Source organism: Heteronotia binoei, chromosome 5 (assembly GCF_032191835.1).
Source record: "Heteronotia binoei isolate CCM8104 ecotype False Entrance Well chromosome 5, APGP_CSIRO_Hbin_v1, whole genome shotgun sequence".
Lineage (NCBI taxonomy): Eukaryota > Metazoa > Chordata > Lepidosauria > Squamata > Gekkonidae > Heteronotia > Heteronotia binoei.
The window spans coordinates 56,800,729-56,827,916 of record NC_083227.1 but is presented as its reverse complement, the minus strand read 5'-3'; the positions used below and the strand labels follow the sequence as shown (position 1 = coordinate 56,827,916).

General features: G+C 42.3%; 1 protein-coding gene across 1 annotated transcript in view; it reads left to right on the top strand.

The window, feature by feature from the left end:
* Positions 1-15,373: 15,373 nt before the first annotated feature.
* Positions 15,374-27,188, top strand: part of TAFA4 (TAFA chemokine like family member 4) — a 159,682-nt gene continuing 147,867 nt past the window's right edge. Inside the window, exon 1 of the mRNA XM_060238274.1 lies at positions 15,374-15,491. Within this exon, the coding sequence (XP_060094257.1) occupies positions 15,377-15,491 (115 nt within the window). The 5' untranslated portion in view covers positions 15,374-15,376. The remainder of the gene's footprint in view (positions 15,492-27,188) is intronic.

Below are 27,188 nucleotides of genomic sequence, written 5' to 3'. Positions count from 1 at the left end.
CCCTGGTTAGTACTGGGATGGGAGACTGTCAAGGAAGTGCAGGGATGTTACGCACCTTTGCCCCTCTCTTGCTTTGAAAACCCTACAGGATTGCCAGAAGTTGGCTGTGGCTTGACAGAAAAGAAAGACCACTAAAGGTTCCCTTTGCTTTTGCCTCACAGCCTTGTAGGAGCAGTCCCATGCAGGTCTTAACCATGCATGTTGCAAAGACCCACTCAGTCAATCTTGCCCATGTGGGTTACACTTTATACGGGGGACAGCTCTCCTACAGCTATGTGAAGGATCTAATGACCAGCTTTTCAGACATGATTGCCAGATGAATAAGATCTGGGCAGAGCTTCTGTTTCTCTTCCTGTTACAGGCATCTATATCTGGGTGTGGCCAGAGAGCCCTTTGGCAAGAGTCAAAAGGGTCTTGGCTTTTGTTTCTCATCTCGTGGCTTCCTGCTTGAGTGAGCTAGTCTAGTGGATCCAGAACTACTCCAAGATGTAGAACACTGTGATTTTTCAATTTCTGTATACCTAGATCATATCTAGAAACAATCTGTGCTGAAACAACCTTGAATGAGGGTGACATAAGGGTGACATCTTTCTGTAAGGGAAGATCTTGCCTCACTAACCTGTTAGAGTTCTTTGAGGGGGTGAACAAGCAGTGGACAAAAGGGACCCAATAGATGTTGTTTACCTTGACTTCCAGAATCCAATATCATCATCATCATTATGATCATCTCCTCCTCCTCTAGACTTGACTGACCCTGCTTAGCCGCCAAACTCTGATGAGCTCAAGCTAGTCTGAGCTATTGGGCTCCCCCAGTATTTGGTACTGGCCAGGATACTGTGACTGCTCTTCCATCTTTGTTTGTCTGTGATATATTGCATATTGTATACCATCTTCAGTCGCATCCGAGAAAAACAATCTATAAACAGTTCAATAAATAAATAAAGATTTATAGACTGTGCAAATGGGCCTTTTTCAACACCGTCTGCCCAGTCACTGCTTCGCAGTCCTCCCAGGTGTAACACAGTCCTCAAGGTTTAAGCTTGAGGTGGAGAGTACAAGCATTAGAAGGAAATTACACCCACTGAGCTTTTAGCAATGAGGCTTTTATTGTAGGTTGAATATGTTGCCAGAGTCAGCAACAGTAGCAGCTCTGTAAAAGAACAAGAGCCCACTGCCAGAGACGTTACTTAACCTCAGTTTTGTTCTGACTTTGTAGCTCAGGGTGGCTGTGATCAGATACTTCTCCAACAGAAAAAGGAGAGACGATCTGCTCTGGTGTCTGGAATGGAGTGCGGGAGGGAATGAATGAAGGCATCCTTGACATTAGCACATTAATATGATGAATGGCACAACTTAATTTGCATGGATGATTCATCTGTACACAAAAAGAGAATCCCCCAAATTAGTGGTTTTTGTGGCAAAGAGTGACTTTGAAAGGGTATTTTATTATACGAAAGAGCAAGGAGTTTAAACAACAACAACTGAGGTTACTGTGTGTTCTGCTGGTGTGCTATAATGAGATTATGACCCAATTTAGAAAATGTTTTAATATCTTTTTATCAGTATAAATTATGTATGAACAATTTACTGTGCTGCCTTCACTCCCATACGTCAGGGATGACTTAATTGGACTAGAAGAGAAGGATGAATTTCATTTAGGCTTTCTCGGATTGTTTTAAAAAGAGCTGAAATGACAATGAACCTGCATGAGCCCAGTGCAGCTGTTGATGCTCTGTGGATGGATGGAGAAATGTGAGGTTGCATTTTTTGTTGAAACCACAAGGTGGCACCCTTGCTACGCTAAACCTAGGAATGCACAGTGGAGGAGGACTGTATTTGCTCCGAAATGCAGTTATTTAACCTGCTGTTAGATATATACGGTATATATATATATATATATATATATATATATATATATATATATATATATATATATATATATATATATATATATATTTGCTTCTAATCCTTGCCCTGGGGTATTATAAGCCATCAGTGATCATAGGTTTATATTTATGCATTGCCTGTGGAAAGCTTGCTGTTGATGCTTTTTAAAAAAAGTAAACATCTGCATGCAGAGTAACGTCAAACAGGTGCTACCAATAGCGTGATCCTAGCAGAGTTGTGACCTGCTCAGCTCATTGACTTCAGTGGACCAAGAAGGGGGTCACTTAGTTTGGGATGCCATTGCAAATCATGGAAAAGCACAGCAGATATTTTATTTTATTGTATTTTACACAAAGGCCCTCCCATTAACCATGTGAGCTATGAAGGGCACCAAAAGTAATTGTGAGATTCTAGCGTAATTTTGAAACAAGGCAATTAACTATACACTCCTAAACATAGTTGCAGCCAATAGGTTTAGAAGGGAGTAACTCTGTTTAGGATTGCAGCCAATAGGTTTAGAAGGGAGTAACTCTGTTTAGGATTGTGCTGCAAATAATCAGGGAGGAGAAGGAAGAGAAGAAGATGATATTGGATTTATATCTCACCCTCTGAATCTCAGAGTGGCTCACAATCTCCTTTATCTTCCTCCCCCACAACAGACATCACTTGAGGTGGGTGGGGCTGAGAGGGCTCTCACAGCAACTGCCCATTTTAAGGACAACCTCTGCCAGAGCTAAGGCTGACCCAAGGCCATTCCAGAAGGTGCAAGTGGAGGAGTGGAGAATCAAAATCTCTTCTCCCAGATAAGAATCTGCACACTTAACCACTACACTAAACTGGCTCTAGTAGGGCTTCAGAGACTGGTTCAGAATTTGATAGCCCTGCTTGGAGACCAGGGACTTCCTTAGAATTGATTTAAAAACCTGTAGCTCTTCTTTGTGTCTTCATTCAGAGATAGTAACCTTTTATAGTATATTGGAATAAAGTGAAGTTGGAAGAAAATGTAAGATTGCAAGTGCTACCGTGTGTTTAAATAAGAGGGCTTTTAAAAGCAGGATTTATAATTATCAATTTATGAATGTACTCTTTTTCCTTTAGCTTTATTTTCTTGATTATTGTTGTATAATGTTGGTATATATCTAGGGTTGGCCAAACTGTGGCTTGGGAGCTACATGTGAGTCTTTCACACATATTGTGTGGCTCTTGAAGCCCCTACCATTCCATCGTCTGGCTTGGAGAAGGCTGCCAACTTGGAGAATTCATTTAAAGCTAAAGTTGCTTTCTCTCAACCTCCCTCTCCCCACCCTCATCCATCCATCCATCCATCCATCCATCCATCCATCCATCCATCCATCCATCCATCCATCCATCCATCCATCCATCTATCATCTCCCTTTCTTCCTTCTTCCCTCCCTCCCTTTGATGTACATGTCTTATAGCTCTCAAACATCTGACGTTTATTCTATGTGGCTTTTACGTTAAGCAAGTTTGGTCAATGTTTGCAATGTACTTTTATTGGGACGATGGGCGGATTTCACTTGTTCAGGTATCCTAGGCATGAAATGACAGTCAACATCCCCACAAACTTGATACTTTTTAACTATTTCAGACATGATTTTATTTTTCCGGGAGGCACACAATAGCTGCAAGGAATGTCATGTTTAAAGCCTTTAGGAGCCTCATTCGGCTCCGGACTGCAGCAAGGAGAAACAAGGGACTCTTGCCTCCCCCCTGTGCTGTTTTCTGAACAGCAATAGCTCCAGTGGATAATTATTTGCAATTTTTTCCCCTTGGAAAAGGAGGAGCCCCTTCCTCCATGGTCCTGAGTGGAATTGGGCTCCCACAAGCTTATGAATTACATCTCTTTTCAGCTGCTCTATGGCTGCAGGGAAAGCAAATTGTACTTGACTCATTAAAAAAGTATAGTTTGGCCCTCAGTTCCTTTTGAAGGGGGCAGGAGGGGGACATGCCAGAATTGGGATCATTGGTAGATTCAGAAATTGGAGCAGAAACACCATGATCTATGAACGAGTTATTATGGTTCAAATTACTTCTGTAATTCTACATTGCTTTACTTCCATCCTGCATTTCCTTTTACCACTTTTATGAGCAGTCTTCTTCGGTTAAATACTAGATTGGAAAATGTAATATATGAGCAAGGAACTCATAGATCTTAATTACAACAACTTCCATGGTGAGGAAATTTGAAAAATACGGTCAGGGGACCTACAAAGAACTGCTGGGAAGAATCGCATTTTCCTCTTCCCTATTATTTTCTCTTTCTGTTCTCTGAAAGCCACCGTAGTCTCTTCCCTTTTCATGCTTCCTTCTCCCCTTTCTATCCACCAGCCAACTTAGTTTTATTTGTCCCTCTGTCTTGAGCTTTTCTTCCTTCCCCGCTTGGGACAGCCTTTCCCTGGGAAAACTCTGGCCAAGTGCTGCCTAAGCCAGGGCCAGTTGCATGGTGAGGAACCTGTAAGGACTTGGAGGGGTGCCTCATTTTTCCCTGTATCCACTCCCCACATTATTACTGTTTTACCTTCTCCAGGCAGCCCTCATAATCTCACCTTTTCCTGCTTCCTTCCCCACCAGCCAACCCACCTTTATATGCCCCTTCATCTTCAGCTGTATTTACTATTTCATTTATATTCCATCTTTCTCCACAATTGATACTCAGTGCTACTCACATCATGTTATTGTCCCAACAATCCTGTGACGTGGATTAGGTTAAGAGTGTGTGACTGGGTCCAGTGTGACTCAGTCAGCTTCTGCAGCACAGTGTCTGAAACTGTCACTTCTACCATGCTGACTTTTGTAAGGTGGCTGCTCTTGAACAATAGCAATGAAACCAATGATCCATCTAGTCCAGCATCCTGTCTCACACAGTAGCCAACCAGTTCTTCTGGAGGGGCAACAATAGGGCATAGAGGCCAAGGCCCTCATCTGATGTTGCCTCCTGGCTCTAGGATTCAGAGGATTAGTGCTTCTGAATGCGGAGGTTCCCTTTAGTCACCATGGCTAGTAGCCACTCATAGACCTGTCCTCCATGAATCTGTCCAATCCCCTTTCAAAGCAGTCTATTGCTACGTCCTTCACAACATCTGTTGACGGTAAATTCCACATTTTAATCATTTGTTGTGTAAAGAAATGTTTTCCTTAGAGGGCCTGTTTATACCAATCTGTTCAATGCATTTTAAATTGTCTTTTGTCTGACCCTTACAAAATCTATCACAGATAATAAAAATTGATGATCGGCGTATAATACATGAGAAGAGAGAACATACTTCAGCAGAATCACCTGTGGGGGCCTATCTCACCAGCATAGGCTCCGCAGCCAGTGCAGAAGCTTGCGAAGAGGGTGGGGGCATCCCATTGTATTGGTGTAGGCTCCAGAGTCAGCATAGATAGCAGTGGTGTCAGAGCACTGAGTCTGGTAAGTCTGGTGCTGGACACTACTATAAAAGCTCATAGCATTGTTTGATAGCCTTCTGAAAAAGTAAGGCCTTCAAACCATCACAGAAGACCTTCAATGAGCTAGAGTTGCCAGCCTCCAGGTGGGGCCTGGAGATCTCCCACTGGCAGAGATCACTCCCCTGGAGAAAATGGCTGCTTGGAAGAGTGGACTCTATAGCATTGTACCATGCCAAGGCCTCTCCCCTCCCCTCCCACCCCGAACCCCGTCCTCTCCTGGCTCCACCCCCCAGTCTCCAGGTATTTTTCAACACAGACCTGGCAACACTAAGAGAAACAGAGAGAGAGAGAGACTATCACATTCAGGAAGAGGTGGATGTGAAGGCCTTCCATGAGATCCCAGCCAGTTGAACTTAGAGCTGGACTCCTATAAATGGACCTCAAGTCCTGAATTAATATAGGTGTGTAAAGCCCTTTAGATACTGTGAGCCCAAGCCATTCAATACATTAAAGGTTAAGTTAAATCTGTCCAGTGGATGTTATCCACACAACAAACAAAAGTAGCGTTTCAGTGTTCAAAAGCGATGTGAGTACAAACAATGTAAAGATGACTGCCACCTTTTAGGACCTACTTGTGAGTTGCATAGGACTATCTGGCAGCAGTGCCGGATTAAACCCTGTGGAGGCCCCTAGGCAGTCAAAATCTCAGGGACCCCCTTGCAAATTATCTCAGAGTCAGAGTGCTCGCTCTGCCGCCCATTGCCCCCGCTGCAGCCTGCGAGCACCTTCTCAAAGCCCCTTTGTAAAAGCTCCGGGGGAGAGGCAGAGAGAGGCAAACTTGGCAACAAAGCTAGCAGCAGCCTCACCAGGCAAATTGGGCAAAGAGTGGCTCAGTTGCTGACTGCATGTGCAGGCTCCATGGGCTGCAAACAGGGGAGAAACTGGGGTGGGGGGGAGCTGGCCCAGGGTCTCTAAAGGTGTGGGGCCCATAGGGCAGTGCATACTTGGCCTAATTGTTAATCCAGCCATATTTGGCAGGCTTCCACCAAAGGGAGATCACTGTACTGGATGGGCAGAATTCTTGCCTCCTTCATTGATGCCTTATGTGTGTGGATAGGGCTTATCTCTCATTAACAAGCATGCCCTAACATCTTCTGGAAATTGGTTGTATAAACAAATCCACAAGAACTGGTAAATCTTGGCACAGTGGTACAAGGATTCTATAAAGCATGGCGCTGATCTGTTCTAAAGTACATTAGTTATGATATAATGTTGATATTTTATGCTAAAAAAGAGAATAGGAACAGAGGCTATGAACCCAATGATATTTACTCATGAGTAGCTTTCTCTTTCTATTCTGAGTTTGTTCATGTGTATAATGTTAGGGCCAAAGCCCAATTAAAAAAGCTTGTCCATGCAAAATGAAAAAAAAGAACAAAGACAGGGATAATTGGGCCTTTAGGGATTTATAGCTAAATATCCATTACAATTCACACTTGTTTAGCCCATTAAAAGGGCAAGCTCATTCAGACAGTGGGTTATGATAAAAAATTTGGTAAGTGGATTTGTGCTGTATTTCATCTCTTATTTGCCTGTCATGAATATGTTGATTGTTTAGAAATATACCTGCTCCAAAAAGCAGGGTAAGTTGTTTTGTTTTGCATTCAGCATGGCACAATGCCAGAGTCCGGGCTCCTCATTTTTCTGAATACAGAACTGATTTACAAACAGGAATTCAGCAGCAAGATATCTATTTTCTCAACTCCATCTGCTAATAGTCGTCATTGGGTAACAGTTAAAATAAGACATGAATATTTATTGATACAAATAGGAGTATGTGAGGAGTAGAGAGAAAGAGAGAGAGAGAGATGGACCACTTATTTTAAAGACAGAGAACAACTGGGGAACAATTCAAAATTAAATCCAAATTCATAAATCCCTTAATTAGTATAGTCATCATCTTTAATTTCTCATTTAAAAAGAGAGCATAAAATGCATTAAGAATAATGCATTGTTATTATAGGGGGCTATAAAATGCATTTTTAATATGCAAATAGTGAAAGAAGAAAAAGCATTTTGCTGCAAAGAATGATGCAATTTAAGATATTATCTTAATAAAAAAAATGGAACAGCGCCACTTATCACCCATAAACCATAAACCACTCTTCTGGAATACTGCCTTTTGAATAATATCAGGACTATTAACTTCTTAGATTTAGGGTTTAGGGTTATTGTTGAATTGCCCGGCCACCAGAACATCTGTTAAGTATGTGGCAGGAACTCAAAGTATTGTGTTCTTCAGACTGTATTTACGGAGCGTGCTGTGTTGCAATAAGACTAGTCCAGTCGCGATACTTGCTACTCTGAAGTTGAATGCTTTGCATAAAGTACCAACTACACCAAGTCGAAGGGTCTAAGAACTAGCAAGGGCTGGGTTTAGTGCATTTATTTAATGGTCTCTCAAAATTCAAGCACTGGAGTGAGAAACCCCCTGGAGCAATACAGAAAAGCCCAGCTGAAACCACAGTGATCCTGCTGATGACTTCTTCTGTTGCTGTCAAGGACGCCTAACACATTTTTGGATTGGGCCCCTGTTTTCTGAACTCAGCAAAGCGGTGAAAGTGACAGGTGATTAATTTGTTTCCCTACCGCAGCCTGAAGGCTCAAGGGAATGGCTGCATTCGCAAACCATGCTGCCCCCAGTAGAGCTCTTGCCTCAAAAGGTCAGGGAGGATCTGGTTGTTTACGCTGTGCATAGGTCATTATCGGGCTTCCCAAAGTAGCCTAGTGTGATGCAAACGCTAGCGTTACACTGTGACATAATTCTAAGCTGTGTTCAGCCTCTTGTGACAAAAAGTACAGGAGTCTTACAGCACATGAAAGACTAACATGTTTTTGTTAGAACATTAGCAACTGGAGCTCATTTATATGCATATAGAAGATTCTCACTAGGCAAACACACACGTTTTATGAATTAAGAACATTGTACTCATTAGAGTCAAAGGTAGGGTTGCCAATCCCTAGGTGGAAAGCAGGGGAGACTCCTGTTCTACAAAAAAGTCAATTTCAGTGAAATTTACAAGACTATGCTGTAGTTGCTCAGTACAAAGAATTTTTTAAAAGATTCTCTATTGATTAAGATGAAGGTCTACAACCGAAACATGACTTTTTAAACCTAGGAAACGTGTTACCATTTACACTTCATTATAATGACATTGCCTCATGTGTTGAGTCTTCAGTGTACTGCAAAGTAGCTTTTGACATCGCAGACAACATCATCATCCATCAGGAGAGATCAAAGCGTACCTACTAGGACTTTGCACTCCTTGGAGTCTTCATTCTACATGGACTCTTTCATGATGAAAAATGGCAAATGCTTTATTGTAATTTTAATTTATCATTTTGGATATATGCATTATATGTTATAACATAGTATGAGATGTTCCTTTAATAATGAGTAGAACACAGATCTCCCCTACTTCCCAACTTTACTGTGTTCATCCTGTTTGGTTCGCTAATCCCCAGGTGGAGGCAGGGGATCCCCTGGTTTGGAGTTCCTTCCCCCACTTGGAGGCCCTCTCCCTGCTTCAGGGCTATCAGAAAGCGGGGTGGGGGGAGGGAAATGTCTGTTGGGCACTCCATTATATCCTATGGAGACAAATTCCCATAGGGTATGCTGGAAAATGGAAGCATGGATAATCGAGTTGTTTTTGAGGTAGAGGCACCAAATTTTTGACATAGCATCTGGTGCCTCTCCTCAAAACAACCCCCAAGTTTCAAAAAGATTGGACCAAGGAGTCCAATTCTATGAGCCCCAAAAGAAGGTGCCCCTATCCTTCATTATTTCCAAATGGTATTTAAAAGGCATGCAGTCCTTTTATAAGTGATTGCCACGATTCCCTTTGGAGTTCAGTCGTGCTTGTCACACCCTTGCTCCCAGCTCCACCCCCAAAGTTTCCTTGCTGCACCCCCAATGTCCCCAGATATTTCTTGAGTCAGACTTGGCAACCCTAGTCAAAGGGCTATAGAGATGGAGGAAGTGATAAAATTATATAAAATTCAAACAGAATCAAAACAAATACAGAGACCATTTCACAATATCAGTAATTATGTTATTACCATTCTCTTAGCTAAATTAGTTAATGCTTACAGAGGCTGAGGAGTACCAGGTCCTTTGTTCAGGGCCTGGGAAGTGCATTCAGATTTCCTAATAATTTCTCTTTCAGTGGTTTCACACTGGGCTTTCCCTTTGAAGTTCTTTTCTATGGGAATGACAGGCAACAGAATGGCCTGGAAGAGTGAAATCTCTTATCAGGTTCTGAATATTGTAAAAATGTCAGATAAGAGCACATTTTTGGGTAGGGACTGACTTATTAATCTTGTGTAGACTATGGAAGGTGATTGTTGCCCTATGATAGCATATGTCTGAGAGGATGAGCGCATGACAAGGCTTTGTAGCATCATGCGGTGTAGAATTGTCAGGAATAATATTCCTCATACTTTTGGGGAGATGTTGGCTATAGAACCTCTATATCCAAAGCCACCAGGATGGTGTTCTGTGGACTGTGGGTTTCCCCCCAGGAAGTTGGTAGTAGTCTTGTAAATTACTGGGATGATGGTGGCCTAGGATTTGATAATAGAATTTATATAGGAACTTCTACTAGGATGGTGCCAATGCTGGAAACATTGGGTATCCCAATCTGCCTGATATTTGTATTTTGAACAGTAAATTGAAAGTTGCTGGCTGAAGTCCTAGGAATTCATCTATGTACATTAGTTCCTGCACACATGTTGGAAATTTCTTTATAAATTTATATAATTCTTTTGGTATTCCTTGGTATGGTGTGAAGGTAGTGTCTTGAAAAATGTGGTGACAGAGAGTTCTCTCCTGGCCTCCTGTATGTAGTCAAACTAGTTCATGATAGCAATCTCTCCTTTCACAGCCTCATTCATTACGATATTCAGATTGGTTTTGCAGCTGTTTATTGTCATGTTTCATATGACTGATAGTGTTGTAGACTAGGGGCTGGCTCTGGCTAGCTTTTCAACTGGTGAAAAAGAAATAAGGGGTCCCCTCTGACCACCAAAAATGCTATGTTGCAGGTCATGGGATCTGCATGGACACAAGTTGTGTGGACCAGGGGCCATGATAAGGAGGTGAACCAAGCTTAGTGAATAGACTGAAGACTGAGTGAAAAAGCTGACTGGTTCCAGTCTTTTGTTGTGTTTTGATTACTTCAGCATTCAGAGCCAGTTTGGCATAGTGGTTAAGTGTGTGGACTCTTACCTGGGATAACTGGGTTTGATTCCCCACTTCTCCACTTGCAGCTGCTGGAATGGCTTTGGGTCAGCCATAGCTCTCTCAGGAATTGTCCTTGAAAGGGCAGCCGCTGTGAGAGTTCTCTCAGCCCCACCCACCTCACAGGGTGTCTGTGTTGTGGGGGAAGAAGATAAAGAAGATTGTAAGCCTCTCTGAGACTCTGATACAGAGAGAAGGGTGGGGTATAAATCTGTGGTCGTCTTCTCCTCTTCCTCCTCCAATGAAAGCAGTGGCGTACTTTCCATATGAGAAATAAAGATGCATGAAGATCATAGTTTTCCTTGTTTTGTCATATTTCAATCTGAGGCTTACATATAGCATGATCTTAAGCGGAGTTAAAGCTTTCTAAATCCCATGGGCAATGTTTTCATGTTTAATTAAAGGAAGGCCAAGTAATTTCAACAGGGATGACCAAAAGTAACAGTAAGTTTTGAGGACCTGCTCTTGGATGTATTCAACATTAATTTAAAATGCATAGCAGAAGCATTTTAATGACTCCCTTTGAATATTGAATTTAATTTTTGAATTTATATCCACCCTGTCCCTCAAGCAGGCTCAGGGCGGCTTACACCCATTGACTTGTCTCCTTGTTCTCCTTGTATGACTCCTTCTCCATTGCCAATCAACACAAGTGCTGGGAGAAGTTGTGTCCCACTCCCCACTCGGTTTGCTGGAAAGCAGTTGTGTCACCTGAGTGACCCTAACTGCTGCTGCTCCCTCTTTTAACTTGGTCAGCCTCTTTGGGGTCGATCGGCTGATCAAATGATTCTATGGTGCTTCAGTACAATCCCTCCCCTCCCCAAACCTTGCCTTCTTTTGGATCCACCCCCAGTCTCCAGGAATTTCCCAGCCTGGAGTTGGAAAGTATCCTCAGCGCTGAGATTCAAAGAGATATTGCCAGACCTTGTCCCAGGAATCTCAGACTTTGGAATGACAGAAGCCTGACAGTCCTGTTTAAGCATGACATCTAAGGATGAAAATGTCCAGCCAATGCTGCGTAGTGAAGAAATGTTCACATTTTGTAAGCTGAGGTTAAAACCTCCATAATTCATTTTAAAACAATGGCTTGATATTGGAAGTCCTTCAGTTGATGGTACAAGGTGGATTTTATAGTGCACATGGCAAAGCTGAAACGTATGGATGCAAGATAAAATCAGGGCCTTTTTGTAGCAGGAACTCCTTTGCATATTACGCCACACCCCCTGATGTGCCCAATCCCCCTGGAACTTACAGTAGACCCTGTACTAAAAGCCCTGTAAGCTCTTGAAGGATTGGCTACATCAGCAGTGTATGGCCTAATATGCAAAGGAGTTCCTGCTACAAAAAAAGCCCTGGATAAAACTTTATTTGTAAACTAACCCCATTTGCTTCCAGTATTCAGTAATGCTTTACTGTCATATGTTTATGCTAATGTGCTACTTTTATACATGGAGAGTTTTAAAAATATCCAATATTTGAAGAGCTTGGGTCAGAGGTCAAACATGCTATTTTCTGAGTTAAGTACTTTTGAATCTCCAAAGTATTAACCTGTTCGTAATGCTCCCTGCTATACATCCAGGGACAGAAACAAAGCTTGCAGGGTCAGATTCCATTTGTGGCTCATGCATGCTTGCTATACGAATCTCATTACATTGCTTATTAGATGTCACATCCTATTGACTGCATCGACTTATGTTGTGCAATCCTCCTTGAACCTCAGTGAGAGAGGAGGACTATAAATAAATATGTAGGTAAGGGCAGGGTCATGTTCACGTTTCTTCTGTAGGCCCCCCGAGTGTGGAGACAAGTTCAGGAGATGTGGATATGCTTGTGCATAATTTCAAATGGGAATTTGGATTTACTACGGATTATAGACCCTGATCAGGTTGCTTAACTACAGCAAAGACCAGGAAAGACCTTAAGGTAAGGAGGACTCTTTGTCCTTTTTATAGACCTGAAACTTCTAGTGAGTAATACTAGTGAAGTTTGTTGGATAATGCCGGCTAAAATCACACTGTAACCTCACTGTTGTTTACAGTTCTTTTCCCTTTTGGTTTTTGAGATATTTCTCTTTACACCAGTGGGCTTAATTTTTAAAAGTAAATTATTCTGAGGCTCAGATAGGCCTGGGATCTGCATATTTCCTGCTAAACCAAGATGGGAAGGGCATAGTTTCTGTATTTATGAGAGTGAAAAATCTGTACATGTCTTGATGCACGTGCCAGTGTCTGAAATTTTGCCCTTGCTGGAGTATGATCGACCCCATATAAAAGGATAGAGTGGCACAAGTTTTTGGATTGCCCTTGTACGTTGGCACTTCATAGATAAGGTGCATATGGTTTGGAATGGTAATTGTTTCTGTTCTTCTCTTGAGTATAAATCGTTGTGTAAAATGGAGGTAAAAGTCTACTGCAGTCCCCTGGACAATTTCTGGTGGATCATGTAGCATCTGAATCATGTAGCATTTTCAAATGAAGCTGGCAGATGTGGGTCTGATCCAGAAACACCCTACTTATCTTCTCTACATTCAGGATAAACTAATGTATATCTCAAGTGTTAAGAGGTCTTGATACGGCCTCTTGGTTTGTACATTTAAGATAAGTCCGTGGCTGCTTCATAACCCTTTTACAACTAGAAATGCGCACTTGTTTCAATGAAGTATGAAGTTCATAGAAGAACAAACAACCTGTCACTTTTGGAATTGAGAATCCTGGCAATGGTGGCTCAGGAGAAGGACACTTCCTGTGCTCACCATGCCTAATAAAGTGTAGCTGCTCCTCTCTCCACCTTTTCTGACAAGTTATATAGGCTTCATTGAAGGTTTTGAGCATCTCAGCTGCAATGTACCCACAGTGTAGCTTTGTTGCCCAGCAGTGACCAGTGAAGCCAGCAGAACAATGTGGTAGCCAATCCCATCTGGTGATGATCCAGAACAATGATATAACCTGGATGTTCCTGTGTCACACAATTCCTGTTTCACAGCTCTTAAGAGATGCAGGATGGACAAAAGGAAATACTTCTTTACACAGAGAGTAAAACCTAGAATTTGCTACCAGAGGGTCTAGTGATGGTCACAGGCATTGACAGCTTTAAGAGAAGATTAGATGGATTCATGGAGGGTAGGCTATCAGTGGTCACTAGCCATGGTGATTAAAGGGAATCTCTGTGATTAGAGGCAGTCAACCTCTGAATTTCAGAACCAGGAGGCAACATCAGGGGAAGGTCTGGGCCTCTGTTCCCTGTTGCTGGCTGTCCAGAGGAACTGATTGGCCGCTGTTTGAGACAGGATGCTGGACTAGATGGACCACTAGTCTGACCCAGCAGCACTCTTCTTATGAACTTATGTTCTTTTAATCTCTCATTCTGTAGCCTTTGCCAGAGCTTTTAATCACTCAATTTTGCTGTCCTTCAACCTTTCTAGGACTCCCTAGGACCTCAACATGCAACCCCTTTTGAATTTATTAAATCTTACACATTATTTTTCCTTTTCAGTTTCCTTCCATCCATCCATGCGTGTTCTCATCTCTCATTTCTCCCCAAAAGGAGGAGATGTGGTTGTTGAAAACCATCTTACATCTTACACCAACCACTGAAAACCTGTGCTTTAAATGAATGGCCAAACTTATACCCTACCAGAATCCTGAACACATGAAGCTGCTTTTATACTAAATCAAATTGTCAGTCCATCAAAGTTAGTATTCTCTACTCTGACAAGCAGCGGTTCTTCATGGTTTCAGGCAGAAGTCTTCCACATTGCCTAATGATAGATTTTTTAACTTGAGATGCTGGGGATTGAACCTGGGACCTTCTGGATGCAAAGCAGATGTTCTACCACTGAGCCACGTGGCCTTAATTTTGGGCAAATTCTGCCCAAATCTGGATCCAGGCTCCTGTGAACCAAAGGAGTTTGCAGAATCAGTCACTGACTGTATTCCCCTTTCTCTCAGTGTCTTTTTGTGTCCGATGGTAATGGCTGTGGAGGTGTGTACCATTCTTAAACAAGCTGCCCTTCTCTTACAGAAACAAAGTCAAGCTTGGCTAGCACAAGGGTGAGGGTATATATGTGGGTGCGGTATGGCTGCCAACTCCTGGTTATGAAATTCTTGGAGATTTGAGGATGGAGGGTGGGGCTCGGAGAGGGACCTCAGGAACTTATAATGCTATAGAGTCCATCCTGTGATGCAGCCATATACTTTAGGGGAATTGATCTCTGTAATCTAGAGATCAGGTGTGATTCTTGGAGATCTCCGTGTCCCACCTGGAGGTTGTCAACCCTAGATTTCTTCTGATCCTCTCCCCTCGCTGCAGCTTTTTAAAAAGCCACCTGGCTTATTTTTAAGGAGGGCCCTCCAACCTTCTGCACTGGCTGCTCGGGAAAGGCAGGAAAGGTCCGCTTTCACAGAGGCCTCACAGATGCAGGATTGATCCACCCCGTTGTGATCCCCACCCCCTCCCACTCTGCTGACCTCGTCATGTTACAGCAGAGTAACAGAAAGATCACTGGCTGAGAGAGGGAAGAAACCCACTGCCCATCTGTTGCCCTGCTTCTTATTAAACGCATCTGGTAAAGAATTGATCTTGGTTTAGGTGTGAATTTGCTTCCACCGCCTCCACCCCTTAAGTCTTAAGCTACAATAAGCCATTTCAATTAATTTCCAGACTCTCTTCTGCTTTCTCCCCCCCTCCTTTTCTGCAGCATTCACTTCTTTTTTACATCCCCCCTCCCCCACAATATATTGTCCCTTTTGCTCAGTGGCTTCCTTTTTTTCTGCCCGCAGGATGAGGTTCTGTGCCAAATCAATGCTTCCATCTCAGTGGCTGTTCCTGGCATATGTGTTAATGGTGTGCTGTAAATCGTTGTCCGCGACTAGCTACCATCCCCGGGGGCACCCAGGTAGGAGCTTTTAAACTCATTATACGCTACCGAGGCCAATTAATAACACTCTCCAAACGTTAGAGTCCACTTTTTAGCCATGGATAATTGATGAAGCTGTTGACAGTGTGTTATGATCAGAGCAAAAAGGTTATGAAAACAACAAAAAGGGAGCGAAAAAGGGAGAGAAATGAGTTATTGCTAAGATTTCAGTGGTGTTATAGTAACATTTATGTAGGGCAGTTTCTTAAGTGACTTCCAGACCCTTCTGGATTTTGAGCTTCTTTGTTTAGTTTTTTGCTTCTGTTTCTGAAAACAAGAATTCTATAAAACTTTTTTTAATTTGATACAAAAGGCAGGACGTAAAGTATTTTGGAAAAATATTAAAGAGAGCCAGTGGATGTAGTGATTAGAATGTTGGACTTGGCTCTGGGAGACCCCAGTTTGAATCCCCACTCCACCATGGAAGGTTGCGTGGAAGCCTTGGGCCAGTCACATATTCTCAGTCTAACCTACCTCACAGGGCTGTTGCGAGTATAAAATGGAGAAAGGGAGAATGTTGCAGGCCATTTTGTGTCCCTGTTGCAGAGAAAAGTGGGGTCTAAATGAACTAAATGAATATTTTGAAAATGAAGGAAGAGATAGTAAAAAGTTTATTTTCCCCCTAGCTATATTTTACAAGGTAGTTTTTCTGCAGTCAGCTGATTGTCTTAACTAAATACATTCCTGTTGTGAATAGCTGCTGCAGTTCTTAAGGCCTAGCAGGCTTTTCCTCCGATACACAGGATGAGAAAAAGTGTGTTGCAAACACTTTCCCCTGCCAAACAGATGATGAGGAGGGAAAGGGGAATATAGGTTAGAGTTGCCAGTCAAGGGCTGTTAACTCCTGGGAGCTTTGGGGGATGAAACCAGCCATGATGTGGAATTCTGCTATACTATGATGTCATTTCCAGTTGCATAACCAGAAGTGACATCACACATCGCTGCAACATTCTAGTACCCCTCAATGGTTTTATCGTGATGTCATGCTTGCCATGATGTCACTCTTTGTGCCCATCTTCTCCCATGAGTGCTTATAGATCTAAGGGTTGTGCTCAGATCTTAAGTGTTGGGGGCAGAAGCAGTGTTGTAACCAGGTATGCCAAATATGGGAGATGTTCCTGCACACAGTGTCTTCTTTTTTGTGCTGTGACCAGTGTTCCCTCTAAGCTAAGTTAGTGTGAGCTAGCTCACAAATTTTTAGCCTCCAGGTCACACATTTTTATCCCAGTTCAGGACAAATGGTCCCAAAACACAATACTTTATGCAGTAGCTCACGACTTTAATGCCAGTAGCTCACAACTTTAATATCAGTAGCTCACAAAATAGAATTTTTGCTCACAAGACTCTGCAGCTTAGAGGGAACATTGGCTGTGACATCTGTTTGCATGTAGAGACCAGTTCCCTTATCCCAGATCTTCCCTTTCTATAAATGAAAACTGTTTGAAATTTTTGAGAATGCTGCGTAGATTTTGTTCGCTTAGCCTTAGCCTTAAAAACAAACAAGCAAACTAATTCTGTATGGTTCAGTGGTCAAATGTTGAACTGGACTTCTGGAGTCCTGATTCTGCATAAAGAACTTCTGCAAGTACTGTCCCTGAGCAGCCTCATTTCAGTCACAAGTGTTGTCAGGCTAAATGAGTTAATAATTGCAAAGCACTCAATGCGGTAAGTGCAGAGTGACGCACAATAATTTTGGTCTTTCATGGCATCCTTAGGGTTGCCAGGTCCTCCCTGGCCACTTTGGGGGGTGGGGGGTGGGGTAGAGTTGCCAGATCCAGATTGGGAAATTCCTGTATTGTGGGTGGAGCCTGGGGAGGACAGGGACCTCAGTGGGGTACAATGTCGTAGAGTCTACCCTTCAGAGCATCCATTTTCTCATTTCTGTAGTCTAGAGGTGAGTTGTAATTCTGGGGGCTTCTCAGGTCCCACCTGGAGGCTCTCTCTCTTTGCCCCTCTTCCCCTCATAGACAATTCGTTGAAAGTTCATTGGGAAAGAAATGGCACCCTAAACCTAGCAAATCTTAGAAATGTGACCATACTCTAATGGCATGTACAGTTCTTACATTACCAGAGTTTTGTAGTTCTTTCTAGAAACTGTGAAAGGTAATACTAGTTTATGTTTATTCTGTAGGTATATCCTTAGACTTGATATTTTGCATATGATATCCCCTGTTTAGTTGACCAGTGTTTTGTGAATATGTGAAGATATATTTTTTTTTCTGTGCTTGCAATTATTCATTAAAAGTTTCATTAGTACATCATGGACAAATCTCAAGATACTTACATGATACTGTTACTAAAACTCATACTGTACTTCAGAACAGTCCTTTCTTCCCATAAATCCTCTCAGGTGGTCAATATGCAAGGCTTCTCTTGTGAATTCTGCTTTGTGTAAAACTAAGAATCGTCCATAGAACTGGAAACCTACAATGGAGAAGAAATGGAGGATGGGCTATTTCCCCATGGGATTTCCCTTCCTTATTCTACGCTAATATTATTGCTATGAAAACAATATTATAGCACCACCTAGTGATGATTTATAAGTATCACAACATATTCAAAAATAATCATAGAATCATAGAATTGGAAGGGACTTTCAGGATCATCTAGTCCAACCCCCAAATGGCTGGCAAGAGAAAGTTAAGTGTTCAAGGAACAGCCCAGGAGACCAACCACTTCATTATAACTATGCATATCAATCATGCAAACTTTTGTCTTATTTTAACTTGTGACATAAAAAGCAAATTTCTGGACATCCTGGTTGCTTTGCAAATCTGTAAAAAACAAATGAGGGAGGGTGATTCCTTCTAAAATGTTAGCTGGTGTGGAGAGGAGTGTTTGTGGAAGGGAGTCTGTGTAAGCAGCCTCACAGTCACCATGGTGACAAAGAGAAGGAACAAAGATTCCAAATTTCCAGCATTGACAAATCTGCCAAAGAAATTGTGGAGCCAAACTTAACTATGCAAATGCATGCAAATCTGTCTAGTTTAAATATTATCCTAATTGCATAATTCGTGGGAGGCAGCATAATTATAGAGAACTCTGTGTTTGACAAATTTCTGGATGTTTTACCAGACAAGTGTTTTAATTTCCCCCCAAGTCCATCATGTTTGCATCTTATCTTACAATAAAACACTGAATAATTCCCTCCCCCCCCAAAAAAAAAGTTCTGGAACATGTTCTTCATAAACACTGTCAATTAATAACTAACTTTTGGGAATCTTGGTTTTCATTGGGTTATAGCCATATAGCCAGAATGTATGAAACTGATACCATCTTTTCGCATGTTGCTGCTTACCATTTCAGCCATGAGACACTCCAAAATGAGTGCTCCTCATGGGGAAGTGATGAGACTTAATTTATACTTTGACTTACATGCCCTGCCTTTCCACTTAAGTCTTCAAAATGGTTTACAACATTAAAAGGACCCTAGCAGTGAAACAACAATGGAAAATGCTATTGTTTGCCTCTGTATAGCAACTTTGGACTTCCTTGGTGGTCTCCCATTCAAGTACTAGACAGGGATGATCCTGCTTAGCTTCCAAGATCTACGTGGAAATTGGAGCAGACAAACAAGTACATAAGCATTCACAAAAAAACAGCCTCTACCAATAGGTAATATACTTATCACAAATTTTATACAAAACCACAGAATGCTTATTGAATAGTCCAGAAAAACAATCATATTCAAAACATAAGAAAGTTGACCATGCCCATACCTAACGTCTCTCAAATTGCAGTTAATGCTGCTAACTCCAGAATTTTGGGTCAAGGCAATGGTATAATAAATTGTTTTGCAGAGTCCAACGCTCCAAATTCTCCTTCCATCTTCCAAGATCTGTCAAGATTCGGCTAGTCTGGACCACCCAGGTCAGGATGTTTCTGACATACAACCATATAAATAAATATAAATGCATATGAAACTTATTTGGGAAACACTGCAACTATATCTTAATACTTCTAGCTCAAGGATCCTTAATCTTGTTGAGCCTATGGCACCATTACAAGATGGCTGCCATTGTGGACAATCACTAAATGGTTGCCATGGGGTGATGGGGTACCATACCCCTCTTCTAAATTGAGAGGACTGATTAAGGGTATGCAGCCCAATGGCCTGCCAAATCCTGGAGCCAACGAGTGCATGCAGGAACCCGTAAGGCAAAAGGCAGCAAAGCTTTTCTGTGAAAAGATACCGTCTTGTTGAATCTCGTGAAATAATCCAGCAGAGTGTCCTCTGAGAGCAGACACTCTAATTTTGAAGCATTTGAGTAGTTTGAGTTCTGTTTACTGGTACAGGGCTTGACCTGAAATCTTGTGTTGTTTGTGGCAATGTGTGATTTTTTGTCTTATTAGCGTAAAATCAATACCCATATTGTTAGACAGAAGCTAAGGGTAAAAATGTTGTCAATATGCTACCTTCAGTGTGGTGACTTAGTAGAAGATCGCTTCAGTGAGACATAACGAGCATACGAACAACTTGGAGTCTATCGTTTCCATTCTCCCTTTGTCATTGAATCCGGCAGCTGCATCATGACATCAGTATGTGGAGATAAGAAATATGTGCCATTTTCAGGGCACACAACAAAAATTGAGTTGCAGTGAATAAAATGTCACCTTTCTCCTTGCTATCTGAGAAAATGTAAGCACTCAATTTTATGTCCTCTGCCTACCTCCCTTGCTGCCATTCTGAAGCTAATTTAAGGTAAGAGATCCACATGATAACTACAGTTCTTACCCACATCTAAATCTTGCAAGTGCTATTTCTGTTCTTCTCTTTTAGAGCAGAGGACAACAGGTGGCACAGTATTAACCATCACTGCCTTTATTAATAGTGTATCTGACAACAACATTTCCAGAGTATTGGCCCTCACCTTGGGAAAGATTGGCATGGAAGAAGGTGTAGAGCAGTGCTACCCAACCTTTTCAAGCCTGTATGCATCTTTAGAGTTTTGAGAGTGGGTGTTGACTCCATCCCCAAAATGGCTGCAACAGGAGGTGGAGCAAAACCCCAAATGGTTGCTGCAGGAGGTGGAGCCAAATAGAACAGCTCCCTTTTTGCACTTTCTGGGAAGAAGGAAACCCTGAAAGGGGAATGGGTACCCAGAGAATTACTGGCAGGCACCATGGCACCCATAGGCACTACACTGGGGAACCCTGGTGTAGAGGATAGGACAAAATATGTTGCCGGTGTTAACCCACAGTTGGACATACATATATAGAAGGTATCCAGTGGCTAACCTCTCTGCCCTGATGGGTGTTTTCTCAGCACTGGAGATGACTTGTAATAAATTGCAAGTGCTGTTGGTATACTGGCTAATCCACTGCTGAGCACATTAAGCTGATCTCTCAGGTGGTATTGAAATCATCCCAGCTGTATTGTTTTCCAGGCACAAAAAAAGAGATGACAGCACTGTTAACGGCCATTTCCCAATAGGTTTAAGACAGTTCTTCCTCCGCTGTAAACTGGTAGTGATCTTTACAATCAACTTTTCCATTTACCATCTGGTATGAAACTCGCTTCCCTTGGGGGATTCATTTGTATGTGTTCCAGGAATGATGCAAATCTTTTCCACATGGTCCAGCTTTCTCTGTTTTAAGTCACAAAGATTGTTGCCGTCCCAGACTTGATGCTTTATTTTAGTTAGGTACAAATTGGCTCTTTTCACACACACACACCCCTTTTAAAAGCAACTCAGTGTTCCTTGCTGTTGCTTTTTGGAACGGGTAGTCTAGAAATTAAAGTAGCTCTTCTGGCCATGTAAGAGAAGAAAGTACAACATTTGTTTGAAGAATCTCACTGCTTCCTGTATGGAGGATTCCTGTATATCCTTGTGCCACAGGCTGTGGTCATGGTCTCCAAATTAGAAGACTTGAAAGGGCAGTGGACAAATTCATGGAGGACTGGGCTACCAGTGGCTACTAATCATGATGGTTGTCTAGTCCCTCCAGGGCCAGAGATAATATGCCTCTTTGAATCTGTTACTGGGAAGCACAGGCAGGATGATGCTGTTGCAGTCTTCATGTTTTGGGGCTTCCTAAAGATATCTGGTTGGCCACTGTGTGAACAGCAGGGCTTTTTTTTTTTTGAGCAGGAATGCACAGGAACGCAGCTCCAGCTGGCTTGGCGTCAGGGGGTGTGGCCTAATATGCAAATAAGTCCCTGTTGTGCTTTTTCTACAAAAAAAGCCTGGTGAACAGAATGCTGGAATTGGTGGGCCTTGGGTCTGAACCAGCATGGCTCTTTTTATGTTCTTAGGGACAGTTCACAGGGCAGTCCTAAGCAGTGTTACTTCCTTCAAAGCCCACTGATTGTAATGAACTTACAAAGATGTAACTTTGCTTAGGGTTGCACTGTATGTGGACCAAGAAAAGAGAAGTGAAGACTAAATTCATCCTCACTCATCCGTTAGGTCTATTTCAGAGCAACTTACTGAGGTTGCTTCTGGAGGCAGTTTCTAGGTGCTGATCTCATGCATTCAGCTCAGATCTGAGTCGTACTTTTGGATATTTCTATTCGGGTGTGGAAAGCCAGATTGAAATCTTGCGCACCTCTTGCCAAAGCTGGCGTATGTGTGCATACGCAAAACCTGGTGTGAGTCTTGGAAGCAGCAGCAAGGAAAAGATCAGGATTCTGCTTCTGAGTGTCTGAGAGCAACAGGTCCCAGAATGACACATACTGAATGAATAGGCAAGTCTCCCTTAGAAGATGTGCTTTGCACATAGGCGGTCCACATCCACATATGCTGTGTGAGTTGGTCTGCAGTGGATGAACACTGAGACACTCAAGAATGTGAGGATCTATGTAACAGAAGTCACATTCAGCAGTTTGAGTGGGCAGAGCAACTTTTCTTGTGAGGGGAAAAGAATTAAAATATTGTAGCCATGAACCAAGTATCGCTTAATATTTAAACCAGATGTATATGGGATTTCTGGTCATGTGCCTGACTATATCCTGACAACACTGCAGTTCTCTTTGTCTCCTTGTTTTGTCAAAAACCATTTGTTCCAAACAGAAAAGGTGTGTTTAAAAGATGAAATGCCATTCAGATCTCACTAGAGGGCTCTGCAAGACTGAGAACCAAGCAAGGGCTACCAGTTTGGCAGAAAGCTCTTCTGCTAATGATGGAAGCCTTAGCTGTGCTGTTTGCTAATCAGAATGATGAATTCTTTGTCTTTTCATGGGTTAGGCATACTGTGTGCTTTATCCCTCTTAACTCCATCTGTATCTTAATATTTGATTCAATGGTATTGATGGATATTTTCTCTTGGCTTCTCAATAAAGATTAACCACAGGGGAAGAGAGGAGTGTGTCTTTAATTGCTTCAGGTGATCAGGTAAAAAGAGCACATGGGTGTAACAAAAGGATCCCTTTAAACCTCACCGTTCTTGACTTGAGAACAGTTACATATTTGAGCAATAAAGAAGGGGTGTGTGTGGATTTGTAGCACTACCTATTTTAAATACGAAGGGGGAACATAGCACACACAGGATCGGTTTTGACAAAGTCTTCAATTTAAATGCATAGGTAGGCTTTCCGCTAGGGAGCAATTCAATGTTAATTTGGTCTTTTATAATGTAAAATATAGCCTCTGGTATAGTTTCCTCCAGGAACGTGCACTTTACAATGTGTTCCTGTATGAATAGATTTATGTGTTCAAGGGAGCTGGAAACAAATTACCGACTGGATGATTAATGTGTAGGTTTCACGGATCAGGATTCCTAACGATATCAGAAAGAATAACGATTCTTGCAGAAGTGCAGAGTGAACATTTGAGTGACCAAATCTCAGCCACGCCTAGGCCGCTGTGTTTGAACGTCATAACAACCTGGATACTGAACAAAGCCTTCCCCATTCAGGAAGGTTACAACTACCTTTGGTGAGTTATGGAAGAAGGTCAGGGAGGGGCATGTGAGCATGAGAACCAGCTGTGCTCAAGCCCATAATGAAGAAGCAGAGGCTTGTTGTGATCGAAGGCTAAGGGCTTGTTCAAATGGGACTGTACCATATGGTTTGTCATTATCCTTAAGTGCTGTCCTCAAAATAGGAATGCTGCATCGTAGAATATAATACCACTCAAGTGTTGCACAGCAGGTGCTTTTAGCGTTTTGCGGTCTTGTTTTCAGGTCTGTATGGATTAGCATGTAGATCAGCATGTAGATTTCCCCCTGACCCAACTGGCTTTCTCTGCAGCCACACAGCAGCTGGAGGGGGTGTCATTTGAACAAATCAGTGGGTGCATGATTTGTCTCAGAACTGTGCCATGAGGGGAAGGGGTACCATGTAGTTTGGCCTATAGTGCATGTGGGGTATGTGTGAGTTAAGTGCACTGAAAAAAATTAGCTTGTTCTGTGCACTCATTGAGTGTTCTTGTAAGAATATATGAAAACTAGCCTCTGCACATAGAATTCCCTGTGTATGCTAGAAGCCAAGGAAGTTGTGGATTACATTCTGTGTGTGTGTGTAAGGAGTGAGTGCCAAAGTCCCTTTTGAAGTGTTATCTCTGTACCATTCAGTTCAAACCCTTTTATGGAGTTTCTATTCTCACTAACTTGATGGGAGAAGGTTTCTAGTCTTTCTCAGAACAAGGTATAATAGATGGCATTTCTATGACTTGTTTTTCTAATTTGTTCTTTCACACCTTTATAAAGTCCACCTTCCAAGATGTAAAATGCAGCCACTTTTTCCTTTCTTGATTTTACCACAGGCGCCTTGCTTTGTTTCCGATAAGTGACCATTGCAGGGTACCGTCTCTCTTCTTTTTTTTATAAGCAGGAGATTAGACATATCATCTTGTGTTCAGCTGGGTAATCTCTTCTCATCACACTGGAAATGATATCTGTCAGAACAGAGTGGAACCAGCATTTGGTATTCATTAACTTTCTGGATAGCAATCTTTTAACAATGCTCCCTAGAATAAAAATAAATTATGAGCAAGAAAGCGCAAGGATCTGAGCTGTTGTTATTAGGTATCAGACCTTCCTTTTCTTTTACCATTTCTGCTTGCATTCTGCCATACCACAAGGTCCAAATGGCGGGGCAACCCCCAAAGGCTTTAGTTTTCGTTACCACACTCAAATCTTTGATCCCCAGCAAAAACATTTGGTGCCTGAGATATTTGTCTTGTATTATTATCAACTTTTCTCCTTAGCAGCCCCCTCACCAAATATAGACTTCAAACAAGCACCTACTTATCTTGCAGTATAAAAGAAATGTATAACTTCATGTGGTGTGATGAGAATAGCCATCATAATCTATATAGAAGAATGCATTTTTAAAAAAGACTTTATGCTACTTTATGGATACACACATACTCATTCCCCTTCATTTGTTCATTTAGAGATTTATGGCCTGCTTATCATTCCAAAGTGGCTTAGATAAGTGGCTTTCTTGCCCCCTCATGCTCACTGCCTCATGTTGACATACTTTCCTCTACTTTCCCCACTGCCCCTGCCTCTTGGTCCCTACCTCATAAACACAGGCACACAGAGATGTGCAGAGGGACACAGATACCCTCAAAGCCACATGATTTCTCCAGTTCCTTTCACCTGTTTGCCCTTCCTCTTTTTCTCCTCATTGCAGTATCTCTGCACACTGGGCAAGAGTGGGGGACCTTCTTCCCTTGTCATTTTTTTTTTTTTTGCCATCAAGTTGCAGCTGACACATGGTGGCCTTGTAGCGTTTTCAAGGCAAGAGATGTTCAGAGCTGGTTTGCCATTGCCTGTGTCTGCGTAGCAGCTCTGGTGGTCATCCCATCAAAGTACTAACCAGGGCTGACCCCAGGGGTGGAATTCTAGCATGCTGTGTAGTTTGGTCTTGAGCATCTGTGCGTTTTAGTGCATGTATGACAGAGAGGCTTTTGGCAAGTGAAACTTTCTGTGTCTGCCTGGACATTATCAAGTTCAACAACAGATGCTACGACTTCACATTCCTTCTCTGGTTGCTGCTGTTAATGTCACAGCAGTCTTATCCTTCACTGACCTTGACTTCCTTAGCTGATATAAATAACCAAACCATTGCTCTATATACAAAAATAACGTGCCCTTTATCATAGAATGAACCTGATGTGGGATATACCTGTTCAGAGCAGAACCTAGATAGAGATTGTTTGATGTTTTGGGGTTCTTTGGGAGAGGAGAATTTATATACCATGTATTTGCCAATGTTGGACTCCAAGGCAATTTCCAGTTGTATAAAAACAAAACAAAATTTTCAAGAGAAATACAATTGCAAGTTTAAAATGAGCCAAAAAAAAGTTGAGATGGCAACGAGACTGGGCTGTTCTTCATCTTTGTTAGAGGACTGAAGACCTTATGTGAGTCCAAAGATGGTCCTTCTTCCAAGGCAGATGATGCCTCTCTTCTGCTTGCACTCTTTCTGTCTCTGTTCTGTATGACATATTGAAAATGCATCATTACAATCTTCTGGGAAGGTATATGGTTGTGTGTTTCTCTCTGTCTCTAGCTGTTGGGAAGTGTTTACCCTTGAAGGGCCACTCTAAGTGATCTTAGGAGCTTTCCTGGTCCAGTCGGTGCCTACATCTCCATAGTGGCAACTGTCCATCATGCCCTCCCCCCACCCCCCACCTTTCAACACTAAGAGCATTTTGCTCTTCATAAAATGCCAGTTGAATTGTAACAAGGTTTGGAAGCCAAGGCTGAATCTCAAGGTGACTTGTCAGCGTCTGGAAGTTGGGAGATCTTAATAACTTCCCTGTACTGACTTCCCTTCTTTGTGTCCTTGCTTGAGACTCAGCTCAGGAAAGGGAGAGACAGAAGGGATTGCTTTGATGTTTCCTGCCAGACCCCATGCTTTACCCCCTCCTCCTTTTTTGGTCTGAGATGGAAGGGTATTTGTGCAGTGTTTCTGTTAGAGAGGACTGTAGTGAGTGTGGGAGTTAGTCTCCGTAATTTCATTGGAGGAGGGGGGAAGGTAACTAAATGGCGCTTTGGAGACATGGAGAAAACACTAGACTCCGCAAAATGCTCTTTTATAGAGGCTGATGCTTCAGTCTCCAAACAAGGAGCCAAGATAATTAGTCTGCCACTTGTGAGTAACTATGTTTAGCTAATGTCAAGAAACCTCCCTTTTAGCAGAATGAATCACATGGTGGTTAGTGCCTGATGAGGAAGAGGCATCTCACTCTGAAAACATGTTTAAGGTAGTATAATTAATCCAATAATCGAACTGTAGCACACAGGGGGGCAACACTCGTGCCATTCCATCATTCTTACTCCAAACACTTGTTTAGTTTTTGTTTTTAACATATCGCTTTCAAGGATAAGTGAATGTTAAGACTTTTTTAAAAAGTCGAGTCGAGCTTCAAAGGGCGACCTCTCAACGACCCAATTTGAAAGTGGCTCTGGATGTGATGGTCCGAGCCGCTTTCACTTGCAAGCCACTGAAACTGGAATAATGATTTCATCTGGGAGCTGAAAGTAGAGAAAGGCAGAGCAAGTGGGAAAGAAAAAAAATCCTCTCTGTAATATTTTGTTCCACATTCCTCCCAAGGGCTTGATCTATGGGAAACTCCTCTCTCGCCCTACCATTGTCCTCCTTGCTAGTTTAGCGAGTCTTTCAAGAAGGTTCAACTCCAGTGGGGACTCTGAGTCCATGCTCAATAGAGCACCTTGGAGTCAGAGAACAGTAATACTGGCAGCAAAACCATGCTCTTCAGG